The sequence below is a fragment of the Calliphora vicina genome, chromosome 5 (genome assembly GCF_958450345.1).
Source record: "Calliphora vicina chromosome 5, idCalVici1.1, whole genome shotgun sequence".
Taxonomy (NCBI): domain Eukaryota; kingdom Metazoa; phylum Arthropoda; class Insecta; order Diptera; family Calliphoridae; genus Calliphora; species Calliphora vicina.
In genome coordinates, this window is record NC_088784.1 from 50,323,394 (window position 1) to 50,339,616 (window position 16,223).

A 16,223-nucleotide genomic window follows, 5' to 3' on the forward strand; every position below is an offset into this window, starting at 1 on the left:
TTAGTCGCTTCCCCCTTAGAGGCACCCGAAACAGGGGGTTTAGCCGCCTTGACGACTTGGGCTTTCGCGGCTTTGGAGGTACTTGGAGAGAAGTCCAGAGGTACCTCGCCGCTTAGGTCACTACCACCTATTGCCTTGGATTTTTTACAATCAGCCAATCTGGGTATGCCAGATTGACCTCTTGCGACACCAGTAGCATGCAGACTAGTCTGGCCCGGTGTGATCACCTGACTAGCCTGAGTTGCAGTAGCATTCAACTCACCACAGCCCGAAACCATCGCTGTGGGAGTAGGGTCCCCGGAGATTATGAAGCCCCCGACCGGGTACATGGGGCATGCCTTATCCTCTTCCATGTGTCCTGATGGACAATTACTTGCATTTTATACCTGCTGCCAGGAGTTGAGATAACTGCCGCCCCATTGGAGAAACAGACGCAGACCACCAGCCGCCCAATATGGGAAACAGACGCTGGTGGATTTCGGACGGACATTAAAGAGTCCTTACGGACCAGCCGGACTATCCACCTTAACCACCCCTCTCAATGAGGGGAAAATGGTTCGATGGAAATAACATCTGATAGCCGCCCCAGAGGAGAACAGACGCTATCAGACAAAGGGAGGGTAGTTCTTAGTATCATGCTCAACGCGTGCCCTTCTGGAATGGGAGACCCTGCCAGAGACAGCCAACTCAAGTTAAACTGTCCCCTCCAGCATGGCCAACGCGAATCATCGCACTTAAGCCTCTACATCGCGTCAAGATGACTACCCATTTATTGATAGATATAAGTAAATTTTTGTACAGTTCAGGAAATTTACAATGTTTTTACTAATCTATATTTGGCCTAACATAATTGTTGTGTTTTTTTTTTAATTATAATTAATTTATCAGATTTCTTTTAATATAATTACAAACTATTTTTAACATTTTGTAGAGGAGATTAAAAATCAAATTCATTTATTATTAATTTTCTATACTTTAAGCAAATTTCAAGGTATTTATATAAAGAATATGGGTTTATGCCATTTAGTAAATTTAAAACTTCATTATTATTTAATTGTGGTTTACCAAAATATTTAAATCTAAATTCATTATAAATTGGACACGTACCGATGAAATGCTGCGTGTTTTCAGATTCATCCAGATTGCAAATTGTGCATATGCCAACTGAGTCGTTTCTAAAGGCTCTTGCATTAATATCAAGTAATCCACGAGCTCGTACAATTAAACTGGTTGCTCTTGCTGAAAAATTCTCTATGAGTGATGGGATAAGATTGTAATCAAGTTTAGAATACAGATCGTAGAATTGTGAATGAGATGCGTTAAGAATATTAGTATTTCTTTCATTTATTTTTAATAGATTTAATATTTTTTTATAGTGTGTGATGAGCAGGCTAGGATGTACTGGTGAAAATTGTAGAGTTTGACATACAGTGACGGACATTACAATAGAATCACTACCAATATTTCATTTAAAACCAGGAGCAATCATAAGGATTGGTGTGGGCCAGAAAATATAAAAAAGTGGCAAAATGTGTTGTGGACGGACGAAACGACCATTAATTTTATTGGTAGTGATGATAAGACATGGGTTAGAAGTCCAAAAAATGGCAAAAACCAAAAACGTTTAAACATGGTTGGGGAAATATTATTATATGGGGATACTTTTCTTGGTATTGCGTTGGTCTTTATTGGATTAAAGAAAATATGGATTAGCACTTGTATGTAAATATTTTGGAGAATGTTATAAAGCCACATGCAGAATGGAATATGCCTTTAAAATGGCTCTTCCAGCAAGATAATGACCCAAAGCACACGTCTGGTCTTGCCAAAAAATGGTTTTTATATAACAAAATTCATGTTATGGAATGGCCGTCTCAATAACCAGACTTAAATCCTATGGAAAATAGTAAAAGACTGAAAAATCCTGACCTGAAAAATTTAAAAACAAGGAAGAACTTTGGCAGAAAATTCAGGAAATATGGTATGCAATTTCCCGATCTGATTGATTCTATTTGAATGTCGCATATTTTATTTAGTCTTTTAGATTTGACATCGTTTTTAACATAAGAATGTGTTATTTTTTTTATTTTATTTTTTTCTATTTATTGTTTACGCTATGAGCATTAATATATAATGAACAAATTTTAAATTTTGAAATCAAATTTTGTAGTTTTACCGCTTTAATCGAATTCATATGTAGTGATTCTATTATATTGTCCGTCACTGTATAGTTGACCATTATTTTGCCCAATACACATTAAGGGCTATAACCTTCTCCGCAAGTATACGTGGAAGTCTGCTTTGTTGCATTTTTAAGACTTTGTTTATGTAATCAAAGTGCAATTTTAGGGTAAAAACATATAAAGGGTCTAGACCAGTTTCCAGATATAACATATAGTTAGGTGTTGAACTTGGTAAATATAGCATCTTTTTTGTGCAGCATAAAACATAATGGATCTGGAAGCAGCTTAAAATATTTTAAGTTTGTTGTTTTTCGAGATTTTTGGGTGGTTTAAGTATTTGGACCAGGTTGAATTGATTGCTAATTTTGAGTCCGCTAGTTTGTTTCTCAAGTGTTTTTAAATGACAAGTTGTAGTCAATATCGGTCCCAAGGTACTTATAACTGTTTACAATATCTATATTATCTTCACCAAAATGCCACTTTAGGTTAGAGCAGATTCTTGTTCCAGAGCGAAAGACAATTATTTTAGATTTATTAAGGTTACCTTTTAAGCGCCATGTGAGACAATAACTATGCAAAGCATCAATCATATCTTGTAATCCAGTTGGAGTTTCCGAAAGAATAACGATATCGTCAGCATAAAGTAAAATCTTCACATTTATACCCGCTACATTTACACCACCAGGTAAAATATCTAGTAAATCATTGAGATATAGTGAAAATAAGTCTGGGCTTAATATACATCCCTGTTTGACACCAATTTCAACAGGAAATGAATCGGACAAATTATTACCATCCCACACTCGGCTATAAGTACTATCATATGCAGATTGTAAAATTCTTATAATTTTAGATGATAATCCCATGCAGGAGAGTTTATAAAATAAACAGTTTCCTGGTATAGTATCAAATGCACAAGAAAAGTCAACGAAAAGAGCGTATTTCTTTTTACCGTTATTGAGGTTTAAATGTACAATATTAACAAGGTTGAAGATGTTGTCCACAGTTGAATAATTTTTTCTGAATCCGGCTTGGATCATTTAATATGTTGTTGTTGTCAATCCATTCAGTAATACGGTTCAGCATTATAGTATTAAAGATCTTGCAGAGTGTGTCGATCAGCGATAAACCTTGAACAGGAACTTTGTTTAGTTTTAGGGTTTTGATAACCGACGAAATTTCACATAATTCAATAGGAGAATCTAAAAGTGGATCCGTAAAATACGGCATAGACCAACTTACTGTTGGTGTATCTCCAGAATTTTGTAACATTGAGCTAAAGTGCATCAGAAAGTCATCTGCTTTTAAGGTACCTCTAATCGTGTGTGTTTGCGTTTTCATCGATTTAGATAATTTCCACCACTCGCTGCTACATTTTATCGAGTTCAGCTGTACTAAATTTTTATTATACAGTTCTAATTTCTTTGTGTTGCAAATTTCCATATACTTTACTCTTGCTGCAAAATATCGCGACTTATTCACATTTGTGTGATGTTTTTTTATACATACGTAACCTCTTGAGCATATTTTTACGAGACCGAGCACACTTCCAGTCAAACCATTTTTGTTTCGGTTCAAAAACTTTTTTATTTCTTTTAGTAGGATTAGCTTGTTTTATTTTTTGTATTATTGTAGACACAAGATCATCCACCGATATATTTGATTGCAGATCCACTTCACACGAAAGAGAATTGAGATTTACTACATATTTAGCAGCAAGTTTATCGTTCCAGTTTAATCTTTGTAAAGTCGAATTTACGTTTCTGTTTACGTTGTGACAATTACTCATTATTTTTAAACATAATGGCATATGATCTGAGTAGGGTTTAGATGCAATAGAAAAATCATCAACATATTGCAGAAGACTATGTGAACAAATACAGTCATTCGTTTTTCTTTCTTAAGAGACAGACGTGTTTTTAGCTCGCTCCGTACTTTTATTGAAGTTAAAAGTGTTAAAGTTTTTTTTTTTTAAAGTTAAAAATATATACAATATTTGGCGATTTGGACGCTTAAAGAAAAATAATAAAAAAAAACCAATTGTGCACCTAAAACAGTGTAAAAAAAACAAACAAATAGTGCCAAAAAAAAAAATTGTTAAATTATCAAAAATAGATTTAAATTAATAAGAAAGTGTGTTTGTGTTCCTTTTCTTTTGATTTGAGTGAAAGAGCATATGAGTTCTCATGATGAGACTGCTAGGCTCAGCTTAAACGGCAGAAATGCATACATATTTCTCAGTGGGGAGAGTGATCAAAAAAATATAACTGATCGCAATTACAACAAACATTATTTAACCGCCAAACCTATTGAGAGAGCTCGCTCTTGTTCCCCTGCTCTTCAATTATATGATGCAAATAATATGCAATCAATATCACCGAAAAGTGATTGTATAGAATATAGCACAAAAGAGAATACAAAAAATTCCAATATAAAGAACAATACGCCTGTGTTAAACACAACAACAACATCAGAGTTAAACATGTATACACAAGCTTTACATAAACCACAGAAAACTAATTCTAGTGAGAGCGCAAGTGTAATTAACACTAATAAAACCGTAAGTAGTAACAATGGTGCATCGAAGGGTGCCATTCCAAAGGATGTAAGAAATATAACCACAACAAAACCAGCAGTATTACCAGGTATGCTTAGATACATAAGTATTAATAAAAGAATTTTAAGTCCACAAAAAAAGGAGACACCTTTTAAAAAGCAGAAACTAACTACAAGTCCCTTGAATAATAATCGTTTCGCGCTTTTGAGTGAAGATGACAATATTAAGTCTGTTAAAAATGGTAATTCTAATCAGAAACCATTAAAGCCACCACCAATCTTCCTTCGGGAACCTAGTTCTAATAGTTTGGTAAAAATATTAATTGATCTTGTTGGAAAAAATAATTTCCACATCGTCCCAATAAGAAAAGGTGGTGTGCATGAAACGAAAATAGTCATATACACTGAGGAGGATTATAGAAAAATCTCTCAATACTTAAACGACGGCAAGAAGAATTTCTACACATATCAGCTGAAAAGTAGTAAAGGCCTTATAGTGGTCATAAAGGGTATAGAAACTCCTCAACCAATGTTTAGAGTAGAGTTAGATCCAGATGATAAAAAACTAAAAGGGAATGAAACTCACCCAATATACTCTCTTCGTTATTTACTGAATCGTAGAATAACTATTGAGGAACCTCTCAAGCGAAATCGACCCGTCCAGTGTGGTAACTGTCAAGAGTTTGGACATACGAGAAATTATTGTACTCTACGCACTGTATGTGTTGCATGCGGAGACTTGCATTCTTCATCACAATGTGATATTATCCAAAAGGGTCTCAAAAAGAAATGTGGAAACTGTGGTGGCGACCATACGGCGAATTATCGGGGATGCCCAGTTTACAAAGAATTATTAAAAAGATTGAGAGAGAGGCGTCAACCAAAGAGAGATGACTTTTTTGTTCCATCTGCGGGTAACATAGATTTTCCTACACCAGTAAATTCAGTAGCCCGTAATAATGAAAATAAGAACTCTACGACAATGAATGCAAATTTCACACAATTAAACACGGCTAAATCTGGAACCAACTCTTACGCTGGTGTTTTGAAGTCAGAAAATAAGCAGCCTAATATACCCCAAAATACGGGAGGGTTAGAAAACCTGTTACAAGCGCTTACACAAAATATTACCTCTCTTAATGAAAACATGACTAACATAATGTCAACCATGCAAAACACAATACAAGAGCTTTTGAGAGCGCAGAACCAAATGCTTCAAATCCTCCTATCAAAAAAATGAGTTTCTTGAAAGTTTGTTTTTGGAATGCAAATGGTTTGAACCAACATAAATCTGAGGTTTATAATTTTATGATAAGTAAAGACGTCTACCTTACAAATAGATACAACTTTAATATTCCAGGATTTTCATTCCATAACACAAATCATCCCGACGGAAAAGCTCATGGTGGTACTGGTATCTTGATTAAAAGCCGTTTAAAACATTATGCCCTAGATGAATTTTCAAAATAATATATGCAAGCAACTTCCATACGACTGGAATGTTCATTTGGAAATCTTACAGTGAGTTCCATATATTGCCCCCCACGATTTTCGATGACTAAGGACAAATTTGAAGAATTCTTTGAAACTCTAGGAGATCGTTTCCTGGCATGTGGTGATTACAATGCGAAACACACATACTGGGGTTCACGGCTAATTAACCCTAGAGGAAGACAGCTCTACAAAGCCCTAGTTGACAGTAGGAATTGCCTGGATGTCATATCCCCTGGCCAACCAACATACTGGCCTACTGATCCTAGGAAAATTCCTGACCTTATAGACTTTGCCATATCCAGAAATGTAGATCGAAATTCAATATCTACGGAAATATCTTTTGATTTATCTTCCGACCATTCACCCGTAATAGTCACCTATTATGGGAAAAATATACCAAAATCTCCTGAAAATATTCCGTTTTACAAAACAAATTGGCTTAAATACAGAAAGTTTATCAGTAGCCATATCCACACAAATCCAAATATACAGTGTGAGGGAGAGATAAACGAATGCGTCAATGACTTCACGTCATTAATTATTTCGGCTCTGGATCATTCAAGGATCGAGATCTCTAGAAAGCCAAAAATGCATATTTCCAATTCAGATATTGAACGATTGCTTCTCGAAAAGAGAAAGCTTAGAAGAGAATGGCAACAAAATAGATCACCTGCTGCAAAGCAGAGGCTGTCCATCGCTACTAGAAGACTGAAGAGAGCCCTTTGTTTAGAAGAGGATCGCAGAAACGAAAGATACATTGAGAGTTTGACGAATACTACACATACGAACTTTTCTCTTTGGAAAGCCACACGTAACATCAAACCACCGGTAGAGGGAAAAACTCCGTTGAGAAAATCTGACGGTAATTGGGCAAGAAATGATAAGGACAAAGCATTAATTTTTGCCGAGCACCTACGTAATGTATTTAAGCCAAATCCACCCAACAATGATTTTGTACTGGAAAATCCTCCTGTTCACGAGACAGCGGATGATCATATCAGAGTAAGTCCCGAGGACGTTCGAAAAGTTATCAAAAATAACACAAATACAAAAAAATCTCCAGGATATGACAAAATTACGCCATCCATGATTAAAAACCTACCGAATATAGATATAATCGTGCTATCTGTATTGTTTTCTGCGATCATTAGACTAGGCGTTTTCCCAACTAATTGGAAAATTGCTCAGATCATAATGATACCTAAACCAGGAAAAGATTTAACAATGCCGTCTTCATACAGACCTATAAGTCTACTGCCATGCATATCAAAGTTATTTGAGAAAGTATTGCAATGTAAAATTATTCCATACTTAAATAACCAAAATATTATCCCAGTTCATCAATTTGGTTTTCGTGAACAACATGGAACCATTGAACAAGTTAATCGATTGACTGGAGAGATCAGAAAATCTTTTGAAAATAAAAAATACTGCTGTGCTATCTTTTTGGACATCGCCCAGGCCTTCGACAAGGTGTGGCATAAGGGGTTAATTCACAAAATTAAGTGTCTACTGCCACCAAGTACGCATCGATTGCTGGAGTCATACATATCAGACCGAGTTTTTAGAGTGAAATATTGCGATTATGTAACAGGAAACTATGAAATTAAAGCTGGTGTTCCACAGGGAAGTGTTCTCGGACCAACACTTTATTTGATATATACTTCTGACTTGCCTGTGTGTGATAGACTTACCATATCAACTTTCGCTGATGATACGGCAATACTTAGCTCACATGCAGATCCGCAGGTAGCTTCTACGAAATTGGCAAATTATCTGAGACTCGTGGAGATATGGTTGAATAACTGGAGAATACGAGTAAATGAACTCAAAAGTAAACACATCACATTTACTCTCAGAAGGGGTGATTGTCCACCTATCACACTAAATAACATAAACATTCCACAGACAGATACTGTTACATACCTTGGTATTCACTTGGATAGACGACTTACTTGGCGTCGTCATATAGAAGCCAAGAGACTTCACATGAAGTTAAGAGCCTCTAGCCTTCACTGGTTACTCAATCACCAATCAAAATTAAGCCTTGACTATAAAGTCATCCTGTATAAATGTGTTTTAAAACCAATCTGGACATATGGAATCCAATTGTGGGGAACGGCCAGTAATTCCAGTATTGAACTTATACAGAGGGCCCAATCGAGAATTCTTAGGATAATGACAGGTGCACCTTGGTACATAAGAAATGAGAACATCCATAGAGACCTACAAGTACCGTTGGTTAAAGACGAATTCAAGAATGTCCGTGAGAAATACATCATGAAATTGTGGAACCACCCGAACCCGCTTGCAAGACATCTCACACAGACCCAAACAAGATCAAGGCTTCGTAGAGCCGATCTACCACCCCGCTAAGATGTGGCCCTTATGAACATCAACGCTCCCGTCAGAGAGCATTTAGTTTTAATTTTAGTTATAAGATTTTATTACTTATTGTCAGGCCTAATTAAGGCAGATTCGATAAATAAATAAACGTTAAAAAAAAAAAAAATAACAGAACTACCCATAACTCCACAAAAGCTGTATTCTCCCTGTGCATCATTTCCAGTCCTAAATAGTGCTAAATGACTATGCCGCCGAAATTTCCAATCAAATCTAACAGTTTTTTACCTTGGACGTTTAATTCTTTATCTTTTGAGTGTCTAAATCCACTAATATGCGATAAACCATGCAAAAAGTTGTCATCTAAAACTTGTTCTTCAGCGATTCTAGCATTTAAGTCACCAAGTATACAGAAATTTGTAGCATTAAGCTCTTGTAGGAATACTTCAAAGTTAGCCATATCACAATTCCAATTTGTGCAGTTCAGATATTTTGGGATAAAATAGAATACGCTTCCGACAAATTTAGCAGTTAGTACAGCATTATTAGAAATATTTAAAAATTTAAAAGAATAAAGTTTTTGTAGCTCATTTCTAAAGCCATACAAACAACCTCCACTTGCACGACCTGATTTAAGTGTTTTCTTTGCTGGAACCCAATGTAATGTATAATCTTTAAAAAATAATGCGAAATTATTTTGTTTTTCTGATATTACATCAAATTTATTAATATAATTTATAAAATTGCCATACTTAATTGAATTTGCTAGATTCGCTACATTGTAAGACACTAAATGGCATAAATTAAATTGCTATTGGTTTGAATAAGCTTCCATAACAGTAGTTATATTCTTTTGACCTTCTTTAACGCAGACATCCATTGAGCAGTTACATTCAGCAGTACTTTTATTAAATATTCAGCATCAATATTAGAAGTAGCGAGAATTTTGCCATTGGACCATGTATATCTGTTGTTATTTATAAAAATACATACAGTTTTTATTGTCTTACGGCATAAAAAATTTTCTGTATTGCTTTTGATATTTTTGTCGTTGCATTTGAAATTTTTTCGATTTCAAACATGTTTATCAAACTAACGTGTATTTTAACATAAGTGGCTATGTTAAACTTTAATATCTTGAATTTATAAGAAATATTGCACCTTTTACCTTCATAAAACAAAAAAAAATTAAAAGTAGGATTCATATAAACGTTATAACGTCTATTGGCTTCATTTCCATATGGTCTATATGAGTGACAAAGAAGCGTTAGTCCAAATATGCCCAAAAATCCTCAGAGAATCGCTGAATTTCTATAAGTTGAATTTTCAACAAAATTTTAAAAATCGTATAAGAAATATTGCACCTTTTACCGTCATAAAACAAAAAAAAATATTGAAACTTAGGATTCATATAAACGTTATAACGTCTATTGGCTTCATTTTCCATATGGTCTATATGAGTGACAAAGAAGCGTTTGTCGAAATATGCCCAAAAACCCTCAGAGAATCGATGAATTTCTATAAGTTGAATTTTCCAAAAAAATTTAAAAATCTCAGAAATACATTTCAGTCTAATAGAGTGGTCCTTGGCTTCATTTTCCATATGGTCTATATGAGTGACAAAGAAGCATTTGTCCAAATATGCCCAAAAACCCTCAGAAAATCGATGAATTTCCCAAAGTTAAATTTTCAAATATTTTTTAAAAATCTCACAAATACAATTCAGACTAAAGGGTTACAGGGTATGATAGAATGGTCCATTGGCTTCATTTTCCATATGGTATATATGAGTGACAATGAAGCATTTGTCCAAATATGCCCGAAAACCCTCAGAGAATCGATGAATTTCTCAAAGTTAAATTTTCAAATATTTTTTAAAAATCTCACAAATACAATTCTGACTAAAGGGTGACAGGGTATGATAGAATGGTCCATTGGCTTCACTTTCCATATGGTATATATGAGTGACAAAGAAGCATTTGTCCAAATATGCCCAAAAACCCTCAGAGAATCGATGAATTTCCTTAAGTGAAATTTTAAAAAAATTTTTAAAAAACTCACAAATACAATTCAGACAAATGCTTTATAGCGTCTAATAGAGTGGTCCATTATCTTCGTGTTCCAAGTGGACCATATGAGTGATAAAGATGCATTTGTCCAAATACCCAAAAAATCTTTCATTGTAATTGAATTAAGAAATTTCCACAATTAATTTATTTTAATATGTCTTCAATAGTTAAATATGTCGTTACGTCATAACATATTTAACATTGGAGGTAAATATGTAATAACGTAAGTTGTTACGTCGAAACATATTTAACTCGGCATATTTATCTTCATACACATCCATTATTTACCCAATTTTACAACATTCAATCGTTTTCCGGCACGTGTTCTAGTTATCCGATTGCACTTAAATTTTGCAGTAGTCAGTTTTAGCTACTAATGAACAAAATAAGACCCATCCAAAGCAAATCTATTTTTTAAGGGCATGTCTAATGTACTTATTCACAAAGAGTTTAAGGATTTTTCCTTTTTCTGCTTAAATGTAATATTTAATTTTATAGTATAGTTGTTGTTGTAGCAGCAGTGATTGCTGAGTTGACAGTATGGCCGAGTGAACTCGGGTCATTCCGGTGCGTAGAACCGGCTGTCGTGGGAATGGTAGTTGTTAGTAATTTAATATAATGAATGAATGAAAATTTCCAAAAAAGACCTATATGAAATTGTAGTAGTTTCCGCATAATTGTCCCCCGCTTTATTGATTTGCCCGCTTATTTGATCAAGAAAAAACGCTAATATTAAATTCCATACAATATATTCAATAAACTTTTCGTTTAATTGAGTTATTTGCGTTACCCTCTTAATTGACTTATGTATTAAGAATTTATTTTTGTAAACAATACAAAAAAATCCGCATAATTATCAAACAAAAAATTCGATTGCAAAACAAAAAAGTTGACTTGTAATCCAGTTATTGAGCAAAACAGGTGAAAATTGGTAAACAATTTAAAAAAAGGTAATTTTTGCGATTTTTAAGGCACTGGATGCACTTTTTTCGGGTATGCTCCGCTTTTTTTTCCCCTATTCAATATCTACCACTTTGCTTCAGACACAAAAGAGATACATACATACAGTGAATGTCACTTAAAATCGTACACCATCGTAGTCAAATTTTATTCATTAGTTTTAGAAAGTTGATGTTTTGGAAATATTTTAAAATGATATTTTTATATTGTGTGTGCTATTACCTATCAGAAAATTGGGTATAATTTTAATTGCCCTTATTCACAAATAAAAAAATTGGGTAAGACTGTCAGTGCCCAGAATATCAACGCTTCATTTAAAATCGTAAAGGCACTAAAAAATAGCAAATGATACCCTACAAAGTATTAGGATTATTTAATATTAACATTTTTTTTAATTTTTAAAGTTTTAATTATAATTTAATATAATTGTACGAATTTAAGTGAAATATTAATTTTGTGATTTTCTTTAATTTTCATCAATATTTTTTTAACGAATTGAGGTTTTGTTAACTTTTTTGTTGAAATATGTACATATTTTTTGTTCCAATTAATAAAATGACTTTTAATTTTTTATATAATCACCTATTATTGCCTGTATAATTCCAAAATATTTAAAAAAAAATATGTTGTACGATTTTGAGTGACACTCACTGTATATGTAGATCTCATTTTTATGTGAAGTTAATTTAATTTATTCCTTTTACCTTTTATTTACTTTTTGTTATTGTTTATTTTAAGAAGTTATTGTTATAAACATTGTTTCTAATAAATGAATTAAAACAATAAAATTGGGGCAATATGAACGTTTAATTGATTCATAAACGGGTGTCTTTTAATTGAGTTGCTGAATCAATTAAGAATATCGGGTAAATGATTTTTCGGATAATTGCAGCAAAAACTGAAACATTTTTGAAAATCAATTAAGCGAAAACTACTGTTACATATATATTTTTTATTTTTATGATAAAACATAAATCTACTTACTATTCTAAAGGAGGGGCCAGCTCAGAAATATGATCGTATTCTGAATAGGAACATTTGGAATTGTAATTTTTAGACAATCTATTTATCTTGACTGCAACCAAATCAACATCCGCAAGAAGAAGAAGTCTATCCGTAGGATATTGTCTTGGTCACAAAGTACCAAACAGGAACTGCATAAAAAATAACTGCTTGGAATGTATTAAAATTAAATCAATCAGTTAAAGGTAACTTTAAGCAATAGAAAAATGTACCCCAAAGGTAACATTAACTATAACGGCAAGTTGTAATAATGGCCCTTAATGTATTAGTTAGCATTTAGTTACGGCTTCACCCATGATCATTGCTATCTTATTGTGCAGAAAGTAACCAACTGTGAATAACTTAAATAGGTTAAAGTTAACACTAAGAGCTAGTTTCTGGGATAGAGATAATCTACATTCTTCGCTTAAACCTAAATTAAACTAAAAATTGTGTTTCTCACTTATTGTTTATATGCTATATAATCTAGGTTTAACTGAGCATCATTGGTGAGTTAAACTTAAGTATAAAATGCCAAAGCACAAACAGATGGAAAATAAAATAAACAATTCAGCACAGCAGCTCTTTGTTTTTATTTGCTTTATTAACATCAATATAATTTTTAATATACATTTTATATACTTTTATGTCGCTTTTTCTTTTAGAAAGTTAAAATTTACAAAAAAAGTTATGTAACGCGGTTGCTTTTTCTTATAAAATGTATAGTATTGCCATATTTATATGAAAAAATTTTAAGAATAAACATGTGATTTGACTGAAAAGTATGGCAATGCTAACAAAATTAATCCACTAGTGAGAAACACAATCATTGGTTAAATTCCGGCAACGTTATGAATATGCGCCAATAATAATGACGTGAATCGGCTAATAGATTTTCATTTAAGTGCTAAAAATTAAGATGGTATACATTTGCATTATATTACAACAGTTTAACTTTTCTTTCTTTTTAGAAAAACTGAGGAAATTGCAAAGCTGGGAAACTTTTAAAAGGTCATAACTTTTAAGGTAAAGTCTTGCTTGCAAATATTAAAATGTTATTCATAGATATTTCAAGTTTTCGCCGTTAAAACCAGCAAAAATGTTCGTAAAAAATGGTGGTTTTCCTGTTTATCTACTGTTTCCGCATAAGTAACATGTATATCATTTAATACTATTGTAATATTCTGTAAATTTGTTCTCTGTAAAAAGTATAATAAAAGTCATCCAGTAAATTTGATTTATTTAATTTATTCGAAAGTACTTAGATTTTTTTGATTCTTGGCCCAGCACTCAGGGGTTTATCACTACTCATGCAAAGTATTGTGTTGGAACTAAGAAAATAGGTTATGGGAGGGAGGAAAGTGGGTGTAGTGTGTATGGAATTTGATTTGAACTTTCCTACATTGAAAATGACGAAGGGAAACCTTTAGTGTGTTGTGTAGTCCACTGGCCAATCGACCACAAAAGGATTTGTTCTTGAAGAAAACCGTGTATTACGTAAAAATTACTGTCACCAATAACACTAGTTTACAAGGTTTTTGCTCATGAATTGAAACATATGGGGATTTGTGTATATAGGTCTTCTAACTTCGGAAAAAATATTAAAAAAATTCCAGGACGTCAAACTTTTGAGATATTTATTAAAAACGAAACATATAAAAATGTACATTAAATTAGGACAACAAAATTAAAAGTGAAGTGTTAAGTCCTCTTTTTATAATTATTTTCATTTGTCTCCCTCACGACACTTCAACAGTAGTCTCCTAGCATATTCTGATCCCAAAAACCTTGATAATTCCTCTCAAAAACTTCAAATCTTGATGGAAACGCTCTCCATGTTCGTCACTCATGTGTCCGAGGTTTTCCGGGAAAAAATCCACATGAGAATATAAAAAGTGATTTTTGAGGGATATATTTACACCCATCAGTTCGAAATTATGTAATAAATTCGCAACAATATCTTTGTAATTTTGACTTTTCTTATTCCCCAAAAATTCTTGAACAACAAGTTTAAAAGAATTCTATGCTGCATTTTCAACATCGGTTAATAGGCACTCAAATTTGGTATCAACCAAATTTTTTCTTCTTTGAGGACCCGCAAATATCCCTTCTTTTAGTTTAGCCTCAGAAAGACTCGGGAACACGCTGCATAAATATTGAAATGCTGGTTTTGTCTTATTTAAAGCTTTTACGAAATTTTTTAATGTAAATAAGCGTTTTGCAGTGTTTGTGTTATAGGAAAACCTCGATTTGACTGAATAATTTTTCCGCATATAACACAAAAATGGTCTGGGTTTATTTTACAATTCCTAGAAGACATTTTAAAATAGTTTTTACTTTAGAGTTTTGTATTTAATAGCGATTTATTAACCTTTATCTACATGAAAGATGTACTTTTAAACAGTATTTATTTTTTTCCCGTTAATTTTTTTTGGAATTTGTCAAAAGAATACAACTCTGAAAGTATCTAGTAGCTTCGCCAGAGTGTTGAGTACCCAAAAACGATGTAAATACTTAATTACTACAATTCGGTACACTACAGTATGTATTAGTAGTACTCAGGGCAGGTGAAAAAAATTAAATTTTATCAAAATCGTGCACTCCCAACGCCTACTTCCCATACAATCCAAATCATTTTTTTCACATAATTGGTTTATGAAACCAATAAGAATTTTTTGGATATTTCGTTTATTATTTGACAAAAAATTTTATGTTTTCATCCTGTTCCGAAAACTTCCGAGAACAAATTTTTTAACTTTAATTTTTTTAAAACAACAGCTTGGGGGAAAGTGGGGCTATTATTTTTATTCCATGGAAAATCAAAAAAATCCTTATTAACATTTAAAAACATTTTCCTGGCAAATTTTTGAATACTTTGTATATTTATTTATGTGAAATTTTCATTAAATTTAATATTTTTAGTCGAAGTATTTGTTAAATTCTCCCTTTTCGATTTTTTAATTTTTTGTTTTTAAAAATACAACTCTGAAAGTATGGAGTACTATTTTTTGCTTATTATAGGAAATAGTAAGTATTCAGTAATCAACACCTGGATACTCGATACTTTTATGTCACTTTATTGGAGAACCCAACTTTTTCATTTATTTTCGATTATGTTAACGGTTAGTTTGTGCTTATCATAATAGAGTATTTCATATTATTTTTCTTTGTCCCAATAAACCAAACAATGTTAAAACGATATCGAAACGATATCATCTAGATGAAATAAACTATCATATATGATATCGTTTGCGTGTCATAAACGATAGTTTTTGCGGACTAAATTGTACCGTTCCTTATAATATCGAAACGTAGGGCCATATAAAAGTGAGCTCATTTTGGTAGGGTCCCTTAGTGTATCGAAGCCACAAATTGGGCATATGAGGTAAAAAAAAAAGTTGGATCTAAAATAGACAAGAACATAAAAAAAATATATAACCTGAAAAGAAAGTAAAGAAAATGATATATCACGAATTCCACAGAAAAGTCATCCGTATGGGTAAAAAATTAAATTGTAAAGAGAGAAGAGAAATTATGTTCAATATAATCTGTAGATTTACAACATCATTTGCAAAGTTGAATTTTTAAAAATAACGGCCTTTTTCCTTCGTTTTCC

The 16,223-nt window shown here is 32.8% G+C and overlaps 1 protein-coding gene across 1 annotated transcript in view; it reads left to right on the plus strand.

Moving 5' to 3' along the window:
• LOC135962225 (uncharacterized) overlaps positions 1–13,839 on the plus strand; it is a 58,565-nt gene extending 44,726 nt beyond the window's left edge. The window contains exon 2 of the mRNA XM_065514039.1: positions 13,579–13,839. Within this exon, the coding sequence (XP_065370111.1) occupies positions 13,579–13,625 (47 nt within the window). The 3' untranslated portion in view covers positions 13,626–13,839. The remainder of the gene's footprint in view (positions 1–13,578) is intronic.
• The last annotated feature ends 2,384 nt before the right edge of the window (positions 13,840–16,223 follow it).